General features: G+C 45.7%; 1 protein-coding gene and 1 non-coding gene across 3 annotated transcripts; one reads left to right on the top strand and one right to left on the bottom strand.

The window, feature by feature from the left end:
• Positions 1 to 2,379: 2,379 nt before the first annotated feature.
• Positions 2,380 to 2,439, top strand: LOC115488399. The gene has a single exon (XR_003951257.1). It is a non-coding gene; the product is annotated as a U7 small nuclear RNA (small nuclear RNA).
• Positions 2,440 to 5,900: 3,461 nt separating this feature from the next.
• Oxnad1 (oxidoreductase NAD-binding domain containing 1) lies at positions 5,901 to 23,376 on the bottom strand. 2 transcript variants are annotated; one of them, NM_145460.2, is made up of 8 exons: positions 23,051 to 23,376; positions 17,345 to 17,468; positions 16,973 to 17,036; positions 13,633 to 13,739; positions 12,476 to 12,617; positions 9,473 to 9,715; positions 8,010 to 8,118; positions 5,901 to 6,847 (listed from the first exon to the last, which is right to left on the bottom strand). In NM_145460.2, the coding sequence occupies exons 2-8, from the start codon at positions 17,458 to 17,460 to the stop codon at positions 6,693 to 6,695; spliced, it is 936 nt and encodes a 311-aa protein (NP_663435.2). In that variant the 5' UTR covers positions 17,461 to 17,468; positions 23,051 to 23,376; the 3' UTR covers positions 5,901 to 6,692. The 2 variants fall into 2 exon arrangements, 1 of the variants encoding a protein (NP_663435.2); XR_874343.3 differs by lacking the exons at positions 5,901 to 6,847; positions 8,010 to 8,118 and adding an exon at positions 9,817 to 9,998 and having other exon boundaries at positions 9,623 to 9,715; positions 23,051 to 23,343.
• Between the last annotated feature and the right edge of the window lie 21 nt (positions 23,377 to 23,397).

Below are 23,397 nucleotides of genomic sequence, written 5' to 3'. Positions count from 1 at the left end.
ACTGGAAAGTTCTAACAGGCCAGAGGCAGGGCTAGGCCGCTCTGGGACAGGAAATCTTGTACTAACCTTGTCTTCCCAACCCTCCTTGTCCAGGCAGTGGTCATCGATAATGGTGCTAGACTGTGGGAAGAGAAGGGTTGTCCCAGCCCTGTGTGGTATCTAGCTAGAAGAGGAGCTCACCCAACCAACAGGGGCAAAGAGCCATCCCAGATAAGGGTCATGGATCCCAGGGAGAAGATAGTAGAAACAAAGCATTATGGGAAAACCCACTTGCACATGCAGGGGCACACACAATTTTAGGAGTCATTGCCCTCAAAGCCCATCTATAGGCTTGGGATTTAAATTGCTCTGCCCAGAGCCCAGCATATTGGTACAGACCTATACTCCTAGCATTCAGGGGGTGGAGGCAAAAGGCTCAGAACAGCAAGGCCAGCCTTAGCTACATAGTACATCTGAAGCCAGCCCATGCTGCAGGAGACCTTGTATCCCAGTGGATGTTCCAACATCAGCATATGGTCGGTACTAATTTGGACTCAGTGGGTATTAATAACAACACTAATTTAAAAAGAAGACATGAAGTGGAAAGGAGATGGGTTGGAGTGGTCCAGAGGAATTTAGAGGGAGTTGGTGTGTGTGTGTGTGAAAGGGTCTGAAAACTGCTGAAGATCCTGGACTCAGATAATATGCAAAAACAAAGAGCATTTATTCTGCAGAGACATCCAGCATTGGGGGTCAAGCATTCTCCAAAATGGCAACCCCTGACAAAGGCACACAGGCCTTCTTATAGAGAACTGGGGGAACTCTCTGGAAGGATCAGATAACCTAAAATTTCATTGGTGGGTGCTAGGGGGTCACAGGTGGTCAGTGGTCTGCATTCCTATGTCATGATCGTTCGATCATGTGATGAACTAGGGCTGCCCAGCACAAATGGACCGTGTTGAGATGTTTCCCCGTTTCTGTGGTTATCCCCAGGCTGTTCTTTGGGAGGGGGTTTTATGGTCTTGTGCTGGACTTTATGGTCTGTTCCTAGAGCTGGTGTTTTAGTACCTAGTTTTTGGTACTCATGGGCTATTCCTGAAGCTGATGCCTTATGACCTGTTTTGAAATCAGGCCTGGTCCTTAAAAGGGAGACAAATGGGGTTTATGTTGTCCTTTTGTGTGTATGCTTAAATATATAGAGCATGCTATGGAATTCTTTCCTGTTAGTTCTGAGGGTTTATGGAGTCTCTGCATTGGACACAGTTGTTTGCTTCTCAAATCTGGTAGTTAATCTGTTGTTTTCTTTTCTTTTTTTCTTTTTCTTTCTTTTTTTGTTTTGTTTTTTTGTTTTTTGTTTTTCGAGACAGGGTTTCTCTGTGTAGCCCTGGATGTCCTGGAACTCACTTTGTAGACCAGGCTGGCCTCGAACTCAGAAATCTGCCTGTCTCTGCCTCCCAGGTGCTGGGATTAAAGCTGTGCGCCACCACTGCTGGCATGTTGTTTTCAATAAAGTGTACGATTCATGTATTCAGATAAAGAAAGCCCCTTCTTCTGTCTGGCATGGCCTTGGTGGGGACAGAATGACATGGTTCCTGCCCATGGGACAGGGCCAGCAGATGTAGGACCCCAAGTGTCAATGGCTACCCTGGGTATAAGATTTGTTTGTATGATAATGTACATATTTCATAGACCTCCAAAGAGTGTCCTCTCTCTTAATGTTAATGACTCCATGATAATCGTATGAGCCCAGGAGGCGAGGGCGTGGCTAATGTCTCAGGGAAATGGTAAAGGCTGGGATCTCCACCCTTAAGGCGGTGGAAAAGAACTCTAAAAGCATGAGTTCGAAAATATATAATTTCTCAACTAAGCAAAAAATAAGGATGCAGTATGAATGAGGGGCTTCATGAATCGAAAGGAACAAAGGTAAGTGCACTGAGTCAGCTTATCAGCAAGATACAAAGACAGGCAAATACAAAAGCAGGCAGATTCCTGAGTTCAAGGTCAGCCTGAAACACAAGCAGACCAGGCCCAGGTGTGACGGGGTCCCTGCCAGGTAGTTATCGTCTGTGCTTTACAGAGGCAGGCAGATCTCTGAACTCCTTTGCAATGTTAATAGGAAATGTGTGCTTGCTGGCTCCTAAGAATTAAGGGGCTGGGGTCAAGGGATGCTTACTCCTAGGGGACCTGGAATAAGTAGCTAAATTGATATGTAAATTACAAAACTGGGCTTCTGGTCTTCATGAGATGCGCTAGCAAAAAGTGATAGCAGTTCTTTTTAGACATTTTCTCTTTCGAGACCTGAGCTGTCTGGAGATCTCTGGAGAGAGAAAACAGCTTTTAGAATATTTCTAACAGGATTTCTGTTGGGAAATCCATGGATAGCAAACACAGCTCTTTCAGAATTTTTCATAGCTCTTTTAGAATTTTTCTGGCTTTCTGATTTTTGATCAGAAAACCCAAGAATTACTTTTAGAAATGTTCTAACAGGATTTCTGACTTGGTCAGATGATCCAACAATTTTTTTTTTTTTTTTTTTTTTTTTTTCGAGACAGGGTTTCTCTGTGTAGCTCTGGCTGTCCTGGAACTTTGTAGATCAGGCCAGGCCTCATATCCGCCTGCCTCTGCCTCCCAAGTGCTGGGATTAAAGGCGTGCGCTACCACACCCGGCTATCCAACAATTTTTTATAGCAGCTTTTCTTACTTTGGTCAGAAAACCCATGAGCTATCCTGATAGCTTTTAGAATTTTTACTAGTAGAGAGCTGTCTCAACAGTTTTTTAAATTGTCTAGAGCAGAGCTGAACACAGACACACAGGGAGAGAGAGAGAGAGAGAGGGAGAGAGAGAGAGAGAGAGAGAGAGAGAGAGAGAGAGAGAGAGAGAGAGAGAGAAATCTGAAAGCCACCTCAGCAGAACCTAGGCCGTAGCTTGGACCCATGATTTGACTGGAGCCATGTGTCTTCCGCCCTTAAAAAACACCCTTTCCCTCAGAACCCTCTCCAAGCTGTGGCTGGTTCCTGGCAACATGTTTCTTCTGGTTTCAGATCTTTGAGAAGAGTTTGAGGAGGCCTCTCCTTCCCCACTTCTGTCCTTTTAAAACAGGCCCCTGGCGCCAGTCACGTGTCAGGGTTCCATGTCTCCTGCAGGTGTCATGCTGGCAAATGCTGCCTGTCATGGTGAGAGCCCCAGGGGAGTGTAAACTATCCGCAAGGCCAAGCATTTAATCTAGCCTGCTAAACCTGGCCCTTGTACTATCGTCTCAGATCTGAGCAAGTCTTCTCTATCATACTGACCTAGGCTCTTGCCAGAACAATTTCACACTTCACCAGACTGAAGGATTCTTATCAACGCCTTCCATCCAGTTCACCTGCTCTAGGCAAGCCCTTATGTAACCGTGTTTACGGAAGGCACATGTTCAGCACACTGTTAAACCAAAAGGGTTCCACCCCTGTGGGTTGTGACCCCTTTGGGGTGTGTGTGTGAACGACCCTTTCACGGGAATTGCCCAAGACCATCAGAAAACAGATATTTTACATTTCAATTCATAGCACTGATCTACCTACATGAAAGACCAAGTCAGTGAGCAAAGTCAGCTCCACTCAGCCTCCTGAAATCCCTTCTGACTAGGAACAACAGCAAATGCGCTTTGACAACCTGTTTATTCCCTGATAGTTGCATGACTGTATTTAGTCTCCTTAAAAAAACCCATCAAAAGCCAGGCGTGGTGTTGCGCGCCTTTAAGCCCAGCACTTGGGAGGCAGAGGCAGGCGGATTTCTGAGTTCGAGGCCAGCCTGGTCTACAAAGTGAGTTCCTGGACAGCCAGGGCTACAGAGAAACCCTGTCTCGAGACACCCCCCCCCCAAACAAACAAACAAACAAACAAACCCATCAAAGTGTCAGCGCTTGCTTTTACTCAGGTACAAGTGGAATTTTTTCTTGAAGCAAAAATCAGTCAACTCCGCAGGAGGTCCTCAGCACAGAGGTTCTCACTCAGTAGTCTCCACTCTCCACTGCAAACTGCCAGGGCTGAAGTCTGCTCAGACCGAATGGACACGGGGTGCTCTTGGCCAGCAGAGCAGAATGTGCTGTTCAGCACTTAGCACCAGGAAAGAACCAGAAAGGACAACAGGGTAGGCAAGCAATAACTCCAGCCTGGCCCACCTCAGTGGGTCCTAACACTGACAGCAAGTCGGTACTTGGTGTCAGGCGCAGCAGGCACCGCAGGGACAGCAGGGTGAGGCAGGGTGGGCCCCTATGCTGGCATCTCACAAAGGCACTCATGTCACAGGCCTAGGATGGATGGACTCTTCCTCTGTGTCTTTTGCTCCCTCCACTGCCCGCCACCTCTGCCAGTTGGCAGGAGAGCCCTTTGCTAACCTCACACTCCTGCATCTCATCTCTCTGCTGTGCCTCCTTTTCAACTTACTTTTATGTGTATGGGTGTTTGGCCTGCGCGCATGGCTGTACACCAACATAAATGCATAGCCCAAGGAGGAAAGAGGGTGTCTGTCTTACCATCTAGGACTGGATACATGGTTGTGAGCCATCATATGGGTGTTGGGATTTGAGTTCAGGTTCTCTGGAAGAATAGCTAGTGTTCTTAATCAGAGCCATCTCGTCAGCACTCCCCACGACTCCTGAGAGCTCAGTTCTAAAGTCTATCCCTTAGCAAGACACTTGGGGGACCGATCAGTAAATCAAGAGTTCCTGTGGCAGCTCTGAGCTCCTCACGCAGTCTCTTTGCTCCAAAGGCTGATGACTACTTCCTAGGGTGAACGGCATCCCCTCAGGTCTACTGCCCCCACCCCCCCTACTGAATATGAGATATGAGAGGTTATGCACTGAGTGTGTGGTTGGTGACAGGTCATATACCAGGGATCTCCTCAGACTATATCACCTAGTAACACCTCAGTTGTGATGTGTACTTTGCAATGCCTTCACAATACTAAAAGCACAGTTGTTCAGAGTGAACGCAGCCATTGGTGACATATAACTTCAGGTTAGTCTGCTTAAACTGAAAAACTCAAAGTGAGGCAGAGGCTGCATGGTAATGCCGTCTCTTTTTAGGTCCTGTGACTGAACTACACCTAGGCCCACAGGCTATTAGGCTGTGTGCAGCTACAGGGACAAGGGCAATCTTTCTGCTTAGAGCAGCATCTCCACTGGGCCTCCTGGGTCTCCAGCTCTGGGCTTGCCTAGGGTTTTTTCACTCCTGTGTTCTCTGGGCTGATGCCATGGACCCAAGGCTTTTTCTTCAATCAGTGTAAGAACTTTAGGCTTCTTTTTTCCTCTCCAAATCTAAGCAGAGACAGGCAGAGTGTTCTTCCTTTAGCAGTTTCATCAGAGCAGCTGGGCTGAGCTTCTGTCACTTTCCATCCCCCACCCGCACCCCCAAACAGTCCCAGGGATCCGGATTTGGTGGTGGTGCACGCCTTTAGCCAGCATTCTCCAGCACTCGGGAGGCAGAGGCAGGTGCATCTCAGAGTTTGGGGCCAGCCTGGTCTACAGATTTAGTTCCAGGACAGCCAGGGCTACAAAGAAAATCCTGTTTCAAAAAACCAAAAACAACAAAAAACCAAAACAAACAACAATAAAACACAACCAAGCAGACAAGCAGGTTTTGGGAATGGCCCTCTCCTTGTAGCCAATCCTGAGCATAGCTGCAGAGCCAGCCAGTCCAGGCACGGAAGCAGATTCAAATGAAAGCAGTCGCCAACACCTTTCCCCCAGTCACAAAGCCACCTTCTCAGAGGTCAGGCAGGGGACGGGACGCAGAGAGGTTTTCATACAGAAGAACTAACGATAACGGTCACTCGGGAATCAACACCATCCAACCCCAAGCTCGTCTCCTAATAATTTTTCATTTCCTGATGGTCCTACAGGCTGTCCAGAGTGAAAGAAAACTGAAACATTAAACATGAAGACCCTTCAAAATAAAGACTGTATTTAAAATTATAAATTCCCTAGACACAAATTTTATGAATTTATGTTCAATAATTTAAAGAAGTATTCAGTTCACACAAAACCCACATTTTCTTTAATTAATGTAAGTAGACCAATTTGTCCCCTAAAGGCGAAAGAAAACTCTGTATTAATCAGTTCATGGTGTAGAGGCCAACCAGAGAAACTCCATGGTTTTCTAGGTCCCCTCCATGTTAGTACTAATGACAGCTTGCCACAAACTCAAAATTCCAGAAAGATAGCGTCCCAGAAAACAACCCTGACTTGGGAACTCCCAGAAATGTCCAGCTGTGAGTGGCTCCTTGGTATGGAGACTGCGTCTTCACTTCTGTAACTTGCTTATGTGGATACCCAGGTTGTTTTCAGTTGCTTTAACCACTTAAACTTGGCAGACCAGGCCAGTGTCTGCTTGCTTGCGTAGATCCTGTAGGCCTGCCTTCCTGTGGTTCTTCCCTTAGGAACCCTCTCCCCACCCCCTCCTTTATGGCAATCTGAAATGTGGCCCTCAGACTGTCAGCCTGCCATGCCAGCAGCTCAACAATAAATCTTTTAAGTAAAACTGAATTGTCTTTTCCCAGGAGTCAGAAATTCTGTAATAATGGAATTATTATTAACGAAAGAAAAATCAATATAGTCAAAAAGAGTGTGACCAATGAAGTCTGCCGGAAGTTTCTCGTGTGACTCGTGTAGCCGGGCTGGACATTTGAGAGCCTCACTGTCCCAAGTGGCTCTCAGGTCTTCTGTGCCCGTTCCCTACCACCACTTCTCAAAGCAGATGTGTTCCTTGGGAACGTGGCAGCTTTCCAGGTGCTTAGAGAAAAAGTCTGTCATTGGAGGTGGTCCACAGACATAGAACAGAGTCTCTGCTGAGATGTGATCTCTTATCTCCTTCTCCGTTATTCTTCCGTCTACCAAAAACAAAACCAGGCAAACACCACATCAGGCTCGGCATGTTTGTATCCTGACCAACCACAGCTGGGCGTCAGTGTCCCAGGTAGCACTGTGAGCCCAGTCTCCCAGGCTTCCCAGGCCTACAGCAAGCAAAGCAGGAGGCTTGTAAGGACCAGCGGACCAGCAGCTCTTTAGAGAGGGTCCACAAGCGTACTCTCCTCTGCAGAGAAGAAAACTGCCTTCAGCAAAGTAAATGGCTGTTTTATTTAAATAAAAAAAAAAAAAATCCTTCCAGGATAGTAAGATGTTCAGCGAGTAAAGGTGCTTGCTAACAAGTCTGATGCCTTGGCACCGTCCCTGAGTGTGATTCCCTGAGACTCACATATGGAAGAGAACCAACTCCAAATGTTGCCCTTGGTATTCCTACAGACCTGCACACACACACACACACACACACACACACACACACACACACACACACACACAAAATAATTTTAGCTGGATGTAGTGACACAACTGTAATCTTAGCATTTAAATGGTAGAGGTAGGTGGATCTTCATGAGTTCCAGACTAGCCAAGGCTATACAGTAAGATCTTGTCTTTAAAAAAAAAAAAAATCGGGCTGGTGAGATGGCTTAGTGAGTAAGAGCACCGACTGCTCTTCCAAAGGTCCTGAGTTCAAATCCCAGCAACCACATGGTGGCTCACAACCATCCATAATGAGATCTGATGCCCTCTTCTGGGGTATCTGAAGACAGCTACAGTGTACTTACATATAGTAAATAAATACATGAAAAAAAATTTAAAAAAAAAATCTAAAACAAACAAACAAAAAGTAAAGAAAATAACTTTCAAGACTCCTTCCAAATAGGGAAACTGAGTAATTTCAATAACTATTAATAGCATGTGGAACTGACTCAACCAAAGCAAGACTATTCTTCTTTTTTATATATTATATTGATGCTAAGGACGTCTAAAAGTTTTGAAAAATACACATTTAATATGAACAGTAGGGAACCTATCTATAATAAGTAAACCTAAGCATGAACCATCTGATTCCCCGGGGAATAAGATTCCCAGCAGGTGACTCCTGACAGTAAAAATGCCTCCTAAGTAGTCGGCCTGCCTATCCAGTAACTGTGCAGCTAGTTAAGAAAACCAACTCCTTAGAGGGCTCACCTGTGACATAAGGCTTCAATTCCGCACTGATTTGTGCTGTCTGTTTTGTAACATGAAAACTGCAAGAAATCTTCTCAGGGAATTCATGTACTAAGTCGAGGATATCTTTCTGGAATGTCAAACATATTGACTGGGTCAAGCTACAATTAAAACAAACTATAGTTGGGTATGGTAGCACATAACCTTTAATCTCAGCACTTGGCAGGCAGAAATAACTGGATGTCTATTAGTTCAAGCCGAATCTGGTCTACACAGCAAATTCCAGGCTAGTCAGGGCTAATGTCTTAAAACCATCACTACTTGGTGATACTACTACTACAACCTCCTCCTCCTCCTCCTCCTCCTCCTCCTTCTCCCCCCCTTCTCCTCCTTTTGTTTTTTGAGACAGAGTCTCATGCAGTCAAGTTAGCTATGAATTTTCTGGTTGGTCACAAACACCTTACCTTTGGCTTTAGCATGCCAAGTGCTGGGACTACAGGATGACACCATGACTGGCCCTAGTGACTTTTCTGTTCCATTAACTTCTAGATTCTATCCCACTGTGGTGAACTGAATGAAGATGGCCCCACAGGCTCATGTTTGAATACTTAGTCCACGTTGGTGGAACTGTTTGGGAAGGATTGGGAGGTGTGGCCTTGTTAGAGATGTATCATTGCGTTGGGTTTTGAGGTTTCAAAAGACTCATTCCATTCCCAGTTAGTCCTCTCTCTTCTTGCCTGTGTCTCAAGATGTGAGCTTTCAGCTACTGCTTCAGTACCATGCCTGCCTGCCGCCATGAGAGTCATGAGCCATAACCCTCTGAAATCAGAACTTCCATGTTAAACTTTCTTTTATAGGTTGCCTTGGTCACAGTGTTATATCCTTGCAATAGAAAAGTTATGAAGACATCCCCAAATCTCATCTTATGTTGTCACTTAGCTGGGAACATTTTAACTGTCCTGGGTGAAAGGTGACTGTTAATTATCGTTTGAATTGATTAACTTCCTAAGCCTTTTTGTGAACCTTTGCAGAGAAATCTGAACTTACAGAAGAAAACACGCTCCTGTTTATTTACATGTTTATTTATTTGGATTGGCATATATTCACTGTTTAGTGATGGGCTTCATAGAAGACATTTTCACTGGGTGATCAGATAATACATTCTGGTGTTACATCAGGCACTTCGGCCATACTCACCCCACCCTTCTCCTTTTACTCCATTCAGTCCCCTAGGCCTCACTTCCTCCTCCTCCTATATACCATCTGTACGACTTTTCGTTGTTTCCTTATGGCATTCTCATATGCACTTTTTTTGGTTGCTCACTCTACCATACACACTCCTCTCCTCCTGCCCTGAGCTCTCTTCTGCATCTCTCAGCTCAGCAGTCCCCTTTGCACCGTCATGTCATATTGCCTGTTGTTTATGGACTACACAATTTCACACATGAGCTTGGAACTTACTGTAGACATATCTCCCACCTTACCTTAAACAGGAGCTCGCTGGTGTTCTTTGCACTGTAGAACAGTTTTACTGTCCCTATCTCATAGCTACGTCCTTTGTCTGCGTGGTCCCGGTGGAGATCTGCCGAGTGGCGCAGGATAGAAAGCAGGGGGTTAATTCCGACCCCTCCAGCAATCAAGATGAGGTTTCGAGGGGCATCTGTGGGCTGAGGGTCAAAGAAGAACTCTCCACCTACTCTGAGAGCCACTTCAGAGTCAAGTGTGCACTGAAGTAAGAAAGAAAAGATCCTTTGGTTCAGTGCAGGGCAAGTCTCAGACCGAACATCTGTGTAAGTGAAACCACTCAGCTGACTTTCTGGCTGCTTACCAGTGTCAGGGATGATCTGCAGAGCTTGTTTCCAATTCTCCCAGAGCCTTGGGACTTGATTTACTTGCCCAGCATGTGTGCTGCTTGCTGTTCTAACTTTGTGGTCCATATGACATAGCCATTCTGGTATTAAGCAAGGGGACTTGCTTCAGAGATTTGCCATTAGCATCACAGGCGTGGAGCTGAGATGACAAAGTAGCAATGGACTCAGGCAGGGCAACCTCTAGGGTATGTATCCCTTCATTGGTCATGTTCCTATGTTCTGAGCTGAGAAAGACTCGATGGCCCTGGGGTCCCTCCTGAGCTGGGCAGACCCAGTCAGACTAGTGTGCAGACTTGCCCCAGCACTGTGGCACCAGCTATCTGTTCACATCTCCCTCTAGCAGCCAGAAGGGCAGCAGGAGGCTGTACATGCTGGCCGAGTCTCACTTCAGCCTGCCCGTGTTATGTTCCAGTAGTTGGTGAAGTCACTTACACAACTGACTCCAGATGCCTCTGATGGAGTGTTCTGGAAACGTTGGCAGTATTTTTTTTTTCATTGTCACAGTGATTAGGGTTACTTAAGTGGCATCCAGAGGATAGGCCTAGATGGCTAAATCTGCAGGAGTTTTGTGAGCTATTCTTTATTGGTAGTTAACAATCAGCCACTGTGGGAATATTCAGAACACAGAAATCTGCACATAATACGAGTGAGGGCTTTTTATAATTCAGAGCCCTGGATCACCTGCAAGGCATTATTGCAATGCACAGGACTGTCAGGATGATTTCTGAGTGACCCATAGACTGTTCACATGAGTAAAAGCCAATTTGTAATGATCTGACACTACTTAGTCAAATGTTTTGCTGCTGTGAACGACTATCCGAGACAACAACTTAAAAGGTACAAATATTTGCTTTTGGCTCCCAGCTTTGGAGGTCTTAGTGCACAGTCAACGAGCTGGAACCACTGTTTCTAGGCTGTGGGGAGGGTGGATAGAAGGACACAGAAGCCAATCTGTTCAGCACATGGCAGGCAGGAAGCACAGAAAGAGAATGCCCGGGTGAGGATTTTCTCCCCTCTTTATTGGATCTTTGCCCCCCTCAGCCTATGGGATGGTGCTGCCTACCCACATTCAGGGAGTGTGTTCCACCCTTGGCTAATGCTCTTCGGAAACAACCTCAGAGCACACCAGAGGGGAGCCTTACTAGTGAATCTGCTCTTGTCTCCATCCAGCTCACAGTCAAGATTAACATGAACAATGACTCATTTTACAAATGAACTCAGATTTTCAGCTTTGCACAAATCTAAGTTCACCTGACTCTCCCAGAATGTAAGCAGTGTGAAGACTGCACTTGGCCGTGTTCACTGTTCTGGAAGACCACACCCTAGGTGGTAACACAAGTGTCCTTCTGTCCCCACACAGCGGGCCTGTACCAGCCGCACCGACAGACCAGATATATTTGTGGTCACTGCTGTTAAAGTCCTCTGAGTGCTTCACTCTATCGTGTGGTCTCCATACGCCCAAACCTGAGTGTTAGAAATATTCTTTAGTTATGTGCCGCCCCCACCCCTGCCCCTTTGCTTCCTCACTCCTCCTTTGGTTTCAGCTAGAGAATTGTGAGTTTGGGGTGCTTTTTTCTGTTTTACCTATTTTTACTATAATTATACATTTTGTTTCAGGATAGTTCTAGAATGGAGGCAATGGATCTGACAGGTTTACCATAACCTCATGTCATTAAACTTTTCTGAGCCTCTGCTGCCAAGTGTGGAAATGGGCCAGCAGATTGGATGACACTGGCCACCATGACACACCATTGGGTTCTATAGGACGATGTCTCCATCACTGTGGCTCTCAGAGAAGAAACACTACTGGGTGTGTCTATCTCCTTCTTGTCTCCCTCTAAAACCAGAATTTGGGAAGACAGCCATTTACACTGAAAGCACAGCTCTGCCTCATTGCAAGCTTCTGGCATAAATGGACAGAATTGAGAAGCAGTAACGTATCACATCGCACAATTTCAGAGGGTCAAAGCCTGAGCATTCAGCCCCTGGACTGCACATACCAGGTAGCAGGAGACACTCTGGACAGGGATTTAATCTAAGCTTCTACAACTTAAGATGACCAAATGGAAAAAAAAAACTCCATTGAATTCATAAAATAGGTCTTAGGCAGCTGTGTCTGAGGTATCCTGTGTTCTTTTTGCCAATAGTGTCTGACTTAGCTCTCTGCTGACCTTGGGCACTTCCCCCTTTCAATTAGTATATAGGATGCTGTATTTCTTACTAGGCTTGCTTGGCCTAAGTTTATTTCTCCTTCCTGGTCCTCCCACTCGACATCTGCTATTCAGGACCCTCGTCCCTCCAGGTTCAGGTTACAAGGGGACCAACTGAGCAGAACACAGACTTAAAGAGAGGCAGAGATGCTCAGACCTCTAAATTTAAAAGTCAGTTGAGCGTCTGGAGAGACCGTTCTGTAGTTCAGAGCACTTGGCCCTCTTACAGAGGACTCAGGTCTGGCTCCACACACCCGCACAGTGACTCACAACCATCAGTGACTCCAGTTCCAGGGCATCTGAGAGCCTCCGAGGGAGAGAGACGTTCGTATGGTGCACAGACAAACATGCCGATAAAATAATTATGTACATTAAAAAAAGTTGTGTTTTAAAAGTAGTTGCTCACCTTATTGTGAACCCAGACAGCAGGAGGGTGGTCTGCATATTTCACCGCCAGTTCTATTATTCTGTCTCGTTCTAGCCGTTGGGGACTGGAGCAAATTGAAAACCCACCAACCACTGAGACTCCTGGGATGAAGAAATCAACCCTAAAAGGGACAGAAGAACAAACCATCACTGTTGCAATAATTTAAAAAATGGTCAACAGCAGGCAATAAAACAAAGTTGACAGCATTTTAGTAGACGAAGAAAAAGCTAAACTGCTAAATTAATAGAAGATGAACAAGTATAACTTACAAAATTTCAGCAATTTTATGAAGAATTATTTTGCTAAGATGTAATTTAGATGAACCACACATATTACTAAGAAGATATCAACTAGCAAAGATGGACCAGGAAAAAACAGAGAAACCTGAACCGATCTATACAAGCTCAAAGAACTAAACTAATAAAACTAATAGACCTTCAGTTCAGGTTCAGTTCACTGGGGAGTTGCAACACAGTTGAAGTAGAATTAAAAGCAACCCTTCAGAAACTACCCCAAACACAAGAGAAGAGACAGTGGAACTTATTCTAACGAAGCTGGTAATCAGACACTGAACGGAAAGTACAGACCAATATCCATTCAAATAAAGACAGGAAAATTCCAAGAATACAAGGCCGGGTTAACGTCTGCCCTCATTAGTGTTTTAATCAATCGAGTGCTAGGTTCAATGAGACAAGTTTCTCAAAAAGATAAAGTAGCCAGGTGTGGTGGTGCACTTGGCCCTCTGAGTTCCAGGTAAGGTGGCCAGCCAGGTGTGATACACTCAGACCTCTGTGTTTGAGGCCAAGGCCCTGTTTTCAGCCACCTTGTCTAATCTATTAGAACAAAGACTGCTTTTCAGAAATGCATCAGTGCCCAGCAACCACAACTGGAGCAGATCAGGTGACTATCTGCAGACACAACTGAGGTTCCACAGACGAGCACTGGACTACAAAAGGTAGCTTTAGACAGAGGGACACATGGGTGCCAACCAGAAAAGGAATCAAGTTGTGCATGCCAAAACAGGAATGACCCAGAATTCCTCTCTCCTGGTAGAGAAGTCCTTTCCAGAAGAAAATATACTGCCTGATAGCAATTTTCATAAATACACACCCTTGGACAAGGGAAACTCCACTCACCACTGGCCAGCCTTAAAGGAAAAGTCTTTATCAGCAACAAGCAAACGGAGGCTCTTCACTGATGGAGACTCGTGAGTGATTTCACACACCTTAGCTGCAGCCATGACCTGAAGCAGAGAGGTCTGGGGCTTAGAGACATGTGGTTTTGGAAAATTGTCCAACAAGGCACAGCACACACGGCTTTGCTCTGCATCAAGTGTGCAAACTGAGTGAACTTTCTGAGATGTACTACAATGCTGTCTCACTCTGAATACAAACGTCCTTACAGGGACTGTGTAACCAGTATCCATCTGGGTGTTGGCACCCTGAAGAGCTGTGTGTGATGCCCTCAGCAGCCCTGGCTGGCATCTAAAGTCCCCTTCAGTAGTAGGCCAGGCGAGGCCATGATTGCTTCTGAGTAAGAAGTCCATGGCATGCTAGCAGCAGACGTTCACAGAAAGCATTAGGCACCTTTTACAGAGCAAAGAAACAGGAGTCTGGGTTTGTACTCATGTGCTTCCTTCTTGACTTTTGTTTTCTGAGTTGAGGCCTCACTATGCAGCCCTGGCTGGACTGGTACTAAGTGGATTAGGCTGGCCTTGAAATCACTTGCCCTTGCCTCCTGAGTGGTGATTAAAATGTGTACCACCATACTTGGCTTGTATGCTTATGTCTTAATTTATTTTATTTTTCTAAAATATAAGCGTCACGACCTTAAGCCAAGAATGCCACAGAGCCCTTTCCTAGTGGGAGTTTGGGACGCACTACTCTCAGGGGTGATTTTGCTCTCTACTGAGCACCCACTGAATGTAAGGTGTCTCCACGTCCTTCACTCCCCCTCTGCTCTGTATTCCTCTTCCTCCTCTACACCTGGGTATTAAACCTGGGTAGAAGACAGACATGACTCCCCTCAACTCCCTTCTGTTCAGCTTCACCCGTGGCACTGGGCAGGGGCTAATCAAATGCAGTCCCCTCAATGGAGGGGCCCCAACCAGCCCCACCAGGGGACGCTTTGGAAACCTCCCACTCCAATGCTAGCTCAGTCTGGCCTGTCCTTCAACAGGACTTCCAGGTCTAACCAAGTCTCAATAGAGATCACTTAAAACATTCTACTAGAAAACGTCTTACTACCTCAAAATAGCTCCTGGAATTCCCATCCTTTGTTCTCTGCTGTAAAACCCCTTGCCTCTCTTTCTCTGCTTGTTGTTAATCCCTTCTTCCTCCTGTCTTGGAAAACATGTGGCTGATTTTTCATGTCAGGCCCCCATGCCTGCAGCTTAGAAAACAAAAAACAAACAAACAAAAAACCACAGGGTCTCTCTACATAGCCTAGGCTGGCCTTGAGCTTGCTATCCTCTGCCTTAGTGCTAAGATTACAGACTTGTGTCACCAGGCAATGTCCCTTCTACCTATACTCCCGATTCTAACCTCCGTCTGTGACAGATTCTACTCCAACAACTTCCAGCCAGGCTTCTGTACTCAGTTCCACTACTTCCTGTTTCATCAGAAACGGCGTACGAGGCCACCGGCTTTCTCTTGAGCAGCTCATAGCTGTCAACAGGTGACTCCACAGTGACACAGCCCAGACTTTAATGCTGGCACTACTACCACCATGTACCTCAGGCCAATGCCCTCGCTGCCTTCAACTATGAACTGAACCAGTAACACCTTTGCTTCATAGGGTTGCTGGGAACAGTAAAGTAGATAATACAAACGAAAGCACTTCTAATGTTGCCGGCCAATGGTAAGTGGATGTGGTTTGCTACCGTACACTCTACTGCCCTATCTCTGTGCCTGGGAGGACACTCTGGAGGGGACTGAGTCCTCCCCCATGTCACACAACGCTGAGGTGCTTGCCCCAGAGATCAGCTGGTTTCCACAGCTCCTCCCATCTCCTCCCACTTCTCATTCTGTTTGGGAGAATAAAAGTTTGAGATAAAAAGAGGGAAATGAAGTTAGGAATTTCTTCTCCTAAAGACAGCAACAGGATCAGAACTGTAGTCCTGAAACTTCCTGACTCCTGTGTACCCAGTGCTCTGCTGTCAATCACACTGTCAGAGCTTATATTTGCCTGTCTTTGTCTTACACCAGGATCAGAAGAACCTCCTCAAAGTCCTGATACTTCTGCCCTATAAGATCCTGAATGGTGACTCTAATTCAAACACTGGTAACTGCTACCTGCAGGCCAAAGCCCAGTACTCTGGAGAGTCGTGTTTGATTGGACACAGCAAGCCTGATGATTGGCTTACATCCACCCATGACTGTCTGCACCTCCAGTGATGAGATTACTTAACTACCTGGACCTTTGGACAAAGTTTGCCCTAATTTATCTACCCACTTCTACAGGCCACAGAAGTGTACACACAAGCTTGTGATGTAAACCTTTTTTCCTTTATAATCTGACAAGACTTCATGTTGATCAGCACTTTTGTGTGTGTGTTCAGATCCATCAGTGGGAATCTCTATTTTCTTATTTGCCCATTAACTTCCTCTGCGGCATTAGCTTCACATACTTCTCAAAAAGAAAATTTAATCAAAGCGGAAGCAACAATCACCTTAGTGCCAAAGCAATTCGCTGAAGCAGAATTAAGTTTTAACAGGAGGGCCTAAGCAGTATATAGGTTAAAGTGTCTCCTTATATTGTAACATAAAATGCAACTATGACAACAATATAACTTCTGACCATGTTTGTAGAAGTGCATACATACAGGATTTCCCTTGCTTTACAGAGATGTACCACACTAAACTAAATACATCTGAATATGTGTGAAACTACTCAAAAAAGTCAAAGCAAATGTCTGTCCACTGTGTGTGTGACACGGACACAGGGCTGGGACACAGGTGAGGCTCCTCTATTTCCCAGGCCTCCGCACCCTTCAGGAGGCAGCTTAGCTTACTAGAGCCTGGGCATGATTGACAGGCTGCAGGGGAGGGGCAAGAGCTCGGCCACCTTTCTGTCCCAGATGTCAGTGCTGCTGACCAGCTAGGAGGTGCTTCGAAAGCAGGAAACACAAGGACTTTGACATGATGGCAAAAAAGAAAAAAAAAAAGAAAAAAAGTAAAAGAAACAAAGGTAAGCCATGTGTAGGCGCTACAAGTTCTCTCTCCTCAGTGTACCTGTGAGGAGGGGGCCTTGGCCATGGCCGTGCTCCCTCACTGAAACACCCACTCATGCCAAACTTAGTGGACAACCTTAGCACCACTCAGCCACTGCTATCTAATTAGGTACAAATCCCCTACTCAGGAGGAGGAAATCTCACTGACCCTCACCGGGCTCAGCCTCACCTAAGGCCTTTCCTATCAGCCAGTCAGTGTGCACGCTGCCCAGCCAGGACCCCCACCATGCCCCAGAGACACAAACCTCCCGGCGGAGGACACTGGCAGTTCTCTCTAGGTGGTCCGTTTTCCTTCTGGATTTAATTATGCTTTTTAAAAGAAGGAAAAATTGGGTTATTAAGCATCATCCTTATAAAATAATTAAACTAGCTTCCCTGTCACACATCCCCCACCCCCTACCAAATCATGGCTATTGAAAATACAATTAATTGTGGATTGTACAAAATACTGAAACTCAACCAGTGGTAAGTTGCACACTCAGCAGTTTCCAATGTTGGTATGCACATTGAAGCCAGCGTGCTTTCTCTCTTGAGTTTGAAGGGACCCCACCCCCCAACCATCAGCAGATCAGATCTCTGAGAACCAACCCACATGATACCAAAGGCTGACAACTCACCTGGCTAGGGTAAGGTGACGCAAAGTGCTGGCCTTCAGTCCCCACGAAGCAGCCTGAGTGCAGACGGCTCCCACAGATCCTCGAGACAAGCCAGGAATCAAGGCAACGTGGGCCATGGTGCTTCCTGGGGGAAACGGAACTGAAATTTAAAACCGTTCTCAGACAATGTAGAGAAATGCCAGACTGTGGTAGGGGCAGGTAAAACAGAGTTTGGGGGCTAGCGAGATTCTCCAGTGGTTAGAGTGAAGAGACATGAGACACCTGCACATCAAATCCTACACTCTCCTGACCCTGCGTGGAGCCAGAGCAGATAGCACTCCCTCCCTCTGAGTACTCCACCCCCACACCTGGCTTCCACCCCAGCCTCCACATCACTGAAACTCACACCACTTTTCATTAACAACCAACATTTCTCAAGTGCAGATGGCTCCTGCCCTAAAGAAACAGAAGCCAATGATAATGGCCCACTCTTAGACTATGAAAAAGAGAGAACTAAGTGTTCCCAGACAGCTGTGGCCAGCTGTAAAACTACACCAGCTTCTGACAGCACAAGTTACTTTTCCCAGGTCAGAAAGGTCCCTTTCCAGATGCTCGGTTCTGCCCGCTGTCTGAACAAACGCTATGAGGTTTGAAGGACGGCATACCTTTACCCTCTCATTAATGCCCAGGCTTGAAAACCCTGCTTGCGGTTTTTTTTCCTTTCTAAACCCCCTTCCCTTAGACCTGGGGGTTCACTCTCTTTCCTGTTCCATCAGGAAGGTTGGTGGCCCAAGCTCGAGCTTGAATAAAGATCCTCCTGCGATTATAGTGGGTTGTGAATCCTGGTGGTCTTTTTGGGGTTTTTACAATCTGGGCACAACAAGAGGTCCTGGCTGTTCTACCAGAGGCCCTGAGTTCACATGCCAGAACCTACACGGCAGCTCACAACCATCTGTGACTCCAGTTCCAGGGCATCTGATGCTCTCTTCTGATCTTTGCAAGTACCAACACATGTTACACAGACACGGGCAAGACACCCACACACATAGTGGAAGGAAGAAAACGAATTCCCACAAATTGCCCTTTGACTTCCAACACACAAATCAGTAAGTGGCTGTGGTGGTTTGAATAGGGATGGCCCCCACAGACTCTTAGGCTAGAATGCTTGGCTATCGGAAGTGGAACTATTAGGAGGTGTGGCCTTGCTAGAGTAAGTGTGTCACTGTGGAGGTGAGGCTTTGAGGTCTTAAATGTTCAAGCTAAGCCAGTTTCCTCCTTGCTGTCTGTAGATCAGAATGGAGACCTCTCAGCTCCTTCTCCAGCACCATGTCTGCCTGCACACTGTCATGCTTCCTGCCATAACAGACTGAACTTCTGAAATGGAAGCCAGCCCCAGTTAAACATGATATCTTTTCACAGCAGTGAAACCCTAAGACAGTTAAGTAAGTAAGTAAATAAGTAAATAAATAAAAAAATAACATTTTTAAGTAAAATTGCTTAAGGATTTAGTCTTGGCACAATAGGACATGCCTTTAGTCCTAGCACTTGGAAACTTTGAGATTGCTAAGGTAGTTTTTCCTTTTGTGCTAAACCAAAACCAGAGAGTCACTGAAAGCAAACCAGCAGCACTTCCTTTAGAAACCCATGAGATTCTGGGAGCCAGCTGGCTCACACAGTATTTTGGTGCCAGTACTGTAGACTAAGACCTCTAGATTTGCACCACCCAGAACACAGAGAAGTTTTTCATATACTGAAATTTCCACAGAGGTCCTGCAATGTCAGAGACAATAAGTTGGTAAGTACAAAGACAATAACAGAAAAGCCTCATCAGGTCTTACTTGCAAAAGAAGAGATTCCTTTAGATCTGTAAGTGTGAAGCCCAGTAGTAGAGCGCTTACTTGGCTGCCCACAGGCCCTGGGTTTGAGCCCCAGCCCAGATTGAAGTGAGGGGCCATGTTACATTCCTCTCCCTCAGTGTTAATCCTCCCCTCAGGTGTTAATCCTCCCCTCAGGTGGACATTTCTTTTTGATTACTCTTCTGCTGCTGCCTCTTAATTTTCCTTGGCCCAGTCAACTCCTGTGACATAGGCTACCCAGCCCACGAAGTCCCCGCCACACTGTTGCAATGGAGTATCTGTGGCCCTCCTTCCTGTCTCACCACAGGGGCTTCCCATTATGGTCCTGCCCAGCTGGATCTAGTGCTGTGCTGAAGAAAGAAAAATCAGTCAACCCCTAGAGAGATGATTCACTTATATGACATTTTGGACCAAAATCCCTACTAAGTTAATCCTCCCGTGAAAGGTGGACATTGTTCCACTTAATGCTTTAGAGAACTGCTACTAAAATAAACATTTTTACAAATGTCTACTTCTCAACTGAACTGGAAACTAAGGAAAATTAACTTTTAAAAGCTGCTCTTTTTCAAAGTCTGAATTTTGCTAACAGTACCAAGCCTAAGAGTGCCAATAACTGGCAAGTAACGGTATTTTTATAAAATTGTGTTCAACTTGCCTTCTGAACTTTATTCTAGTTCTTTTTTAAATTTATTTTTATTTTTTTGAGACAGGGTTTCTCTGTATAGCCCTGGCTGTCCTGGAACTCACTCCGTAGAACAGGCTGGCCTTGAACTCAGAAATCCGCCTGCCTCTGCCTCCCAAGTGCTGGTATTAAAGGTGTGTGTCACCACTGCCCGGCTTTATTCCAGTTCTTATACGAAAGTATTAAAAAGAAAAAATCAGATTGGCAAGATGGTGCAGTAGATAAGGGTGCCTTCTGCCAAGCCTGAGAAGCTGGCCAGGAGACAGGTGATAACTACACCTACAGATGAGGCGGAGTGTAAGGAAGGGTGGTGGGGGCCGCTATGGGGAGTACTAGTGAAGGACTCTGGGGGCTGACAGCAGCTGAGATGAAAGCAGAGCCGATCGAGACAGCCAGGCAGACATGAAGGGGAGACATGAAGCACACTGCAGCAGAGATCTTGGAAGGAACAAAGCCCAAGCAAGAAACAACGCTGGCGAGTTAAGAGGAGCTGGGTGAGAATGCCAGGAACCCGTACATGTGCCTATGTGTCCAAAGTGAAGGTCCAAAGTGTGTCCAAAGTGAAACTTCCCTGAAGGGCACTCACAGCAACTGAACCAAGTTCAGAACAAGGACATGATCTTGGTACTTTTAAATGGTCACCCACGTTAAAGCAGGAAGTCAAGACTCTAGCTTAAGATTCTGGTAGATGGACTGGTGAGATGGCTCAGTGGGTAAGAGCACCCGACTGTTCTTCCGAAGGTCCAGAGTTCAAATCCCAGCAACCACATGGTGGCTCACAACCATCTGTAACAAGATCTGACCCCCTCTTCTGGAGTATCTGAAGACAGCTACAGTGTACTTACTTACATATAATAAATAAATAAATCTTTTAAAAAAAAAAAGATTCTGGTAGAACAGCGGCCAGAGATGGTAGGACAGTATTAAAAATGTTTGGGAATCAGAGCCCTTCAACTTGCTGAGAGGTTCCTACTGTAGGAACAGCCCTGCTGGCTTCCTCTCATTCTGCCAGAAACAGACCAGGCAGTCTGGTTCGTCCCGAAAAAAACAAAAACAAAAAACAAAACCACAAACAAACAAACAAACAAAAAAGAGTTCTAGGTTCTAGGACCAAAAGAGTCCAAGTTGGCATCGTGACTTTTGAGCTTTGCCTTAGCGAATTCTTCAGCCCCTAGACCTCATTTCCCAGGGCTAAAGACACACCCCATCTGTACTTCACTGTGTTATTCTTTTTTTTTTTTTTTTTTTTTAAGGTGAATCTTTTTTTTTTTTTTTTTTTTTAAAGATTTATTTATTATATGTAAGTACACTGAAGCTGTCTTCAGACACTCCAGAAGAGGGCACCAGATCTCATTACGGATGGTTGTGAGCCACCATGTGGTTGCTGGGATTTGAACTCCTGACCTTCGGAAGAGCAGTCGGGTGCTCTTACCCACTGAGCCATCTCACCAGCCCTCACTGTGTTATTCTAATGATCAAACACACATAAGAATTATCCAGAACCCAGTGTCAACTACCATAAATAAATGGCTCATTAAGTTTTTCCTTTACTATTTTAAATAATATGCACACAAATGATTTGTTGAGAAGTTAAAAAGAAAAGCTAGCTGATTATAACTTCAGTCTTTAAGATGCCCCAGAAATTTGTTTTTGATGGGTCTGAACTGCTTTCTAAAACATCAGGTCCAGGGCTGGAGAGATGGCTTGGCAGTTAAGAGCACTGACTACACTTCTAGAGATCCTGAGTTCAATTCCCAGCAACCACATGGCCAGAAAAGGGTGGCCCGGAACTGGAGTTATAGACATAACTAACTTCAATATAGGTGCTAGGAATTTAACGTCGGTCTTCAGGAAGAGCAGCAGTGATATTAACTGATGAACCAGCTCTTCAGCCTTTTGTGTGTTTGCTTTTTAAATAAAAGACCTAAGAACTTATACACACTACGAGCCTCGTGTGGCCGGTAGCCTCCCCAATATGGAGCTCACCAACTTGTCGGCCCCTGCGCTCCAGAGATCCACCTGTTTCTGCCCCTGCTTGCATCAATGCTGGGGTTACAGATCGATATACTTGCCAGGCCATTCCCTACCAACAACTGCATCCATTTCTGCGCATTCAAGAATGGCTCATAAGAACTAAAGATCATCTGAACTAAAGACAGACACTTGGAAATCAGTTTTCTTCCTGTGTCCCAGAGGTTACCTGGGAAGTATTTATACCCATAAAGATAGAAGGCTTTCACTGCATTTCTCTTCTGCCCAGACAGGCTACAGCTAACCTGCAACAGGCTACAAAGATCTCCTAATTGCTATTTAGATCTTCAATTATGTTAAAAAAAAAAAAAAAAAAAGGAATGGAGATCTTTGAAACAACCTTCCATACACTTAAGTTCTGGGTTTTTTCCTCCCAAAGGCTTCTCTGCCCATAGGTTTTCACACTTCAAAAAGGCTTCAAAATATAGTGTCCTTTAAACATGCACAAAATTGGTAATTTATGCACACAACTGTACATACTTAAACACTGTTACAGAAATGTAAACTACATAAGTCATACATGACTGCTGAACTATTCATTCTCGTGCAAAAGAATGTTAGATTCCAAAGGATCTACTCTCAGAAGAGGATGTAAGAACCAAAGAATGTAATTTTCCAACCCCCAGAGCTCTTCAAGTCAAACTGGAATCCAGTTCTGCCATACTACTTTTCACTACACTGCACTCCTCCAGTGAGATGAGTAACTGCTTAGCACTACTCCAAAGTCCCTGGTTGTAACCGGAACAAGCCCAGCACGGCTCTCGGAACAACGTGCTTCTCAAAGAAGAGGCTGCACGCTGACGAAAATACCAGGAACACCATTCCTTTTACCGAGAACTAAAGTTCACATAAATAATTTGTTCCTGGGCTTTAGAGACAGCTAGGCTCATCGTTATGGCCTAGGTATGCAATCTTGGGCAAGATGCCCAGTCTCTAAATCTATGTTAAAGATGAATAAAATGGATTTTTGAACCTCAAGATCAAGTTTAACATATAGGTTGCCCACTAAAAACCCCAATAATTAAAAGCTACTGTGCCCACCACTGCAGTGAATATTTAAAATATGGCTAGAACTCGCCCCTGTCTTGCAGATCTTGGTTCTCTACAACACAACCGGGGTATCAGAAAGTGGCTGGGGTGAGAGAGGCAGTGATGTACCTGCAGGCAAGAACTCATAACAGGCCAAGAGTCACTCAGAGTTCAAGGTCGCCTGAAACGCAATTGCAGGAGCGCTGTGGGCCGAGAACTGGAGAGGACGCTGTGTGGCTCCCTGAGCCTCAATGATTCCCCCTTTCAAGAGGGCGTAGCCTCCGCCAATTCTTTTAATGTCCTCTGAAGTCAGCTATGGAGGACAAGACTCCACCTGCATAGAAAACTCGTTTATATCCCAAGCCCAAACTCCCCGGGCCCCGGACTGACGTAACCGCCATGAGAGGGAGCCCTTCACACTATTGGTCGCTGGCACCCAGTGGACGGAGAACTGCGCAACGCTGCTGCGCAGGAAG

The sequence above is a fragment of the Mus musculus genome, chromosome 14 (genome assembly GCF_000001635.26).
Source record: "Mus musculus strain C57BL/6J chromosome 14, GRCm38.p6 C57BL/6J".
NCBI classification, from domain to species: domain Eukaryota; kingdom Metazoa; phylum Chordata; class Mammalia; order Rodentia; family Muridae; genus Mus; species Mus musculus.
Note: the sequence above shows the minus strand (reverse complement) of the source record. Positions and strands in the feature narration are given on the sequence as shown.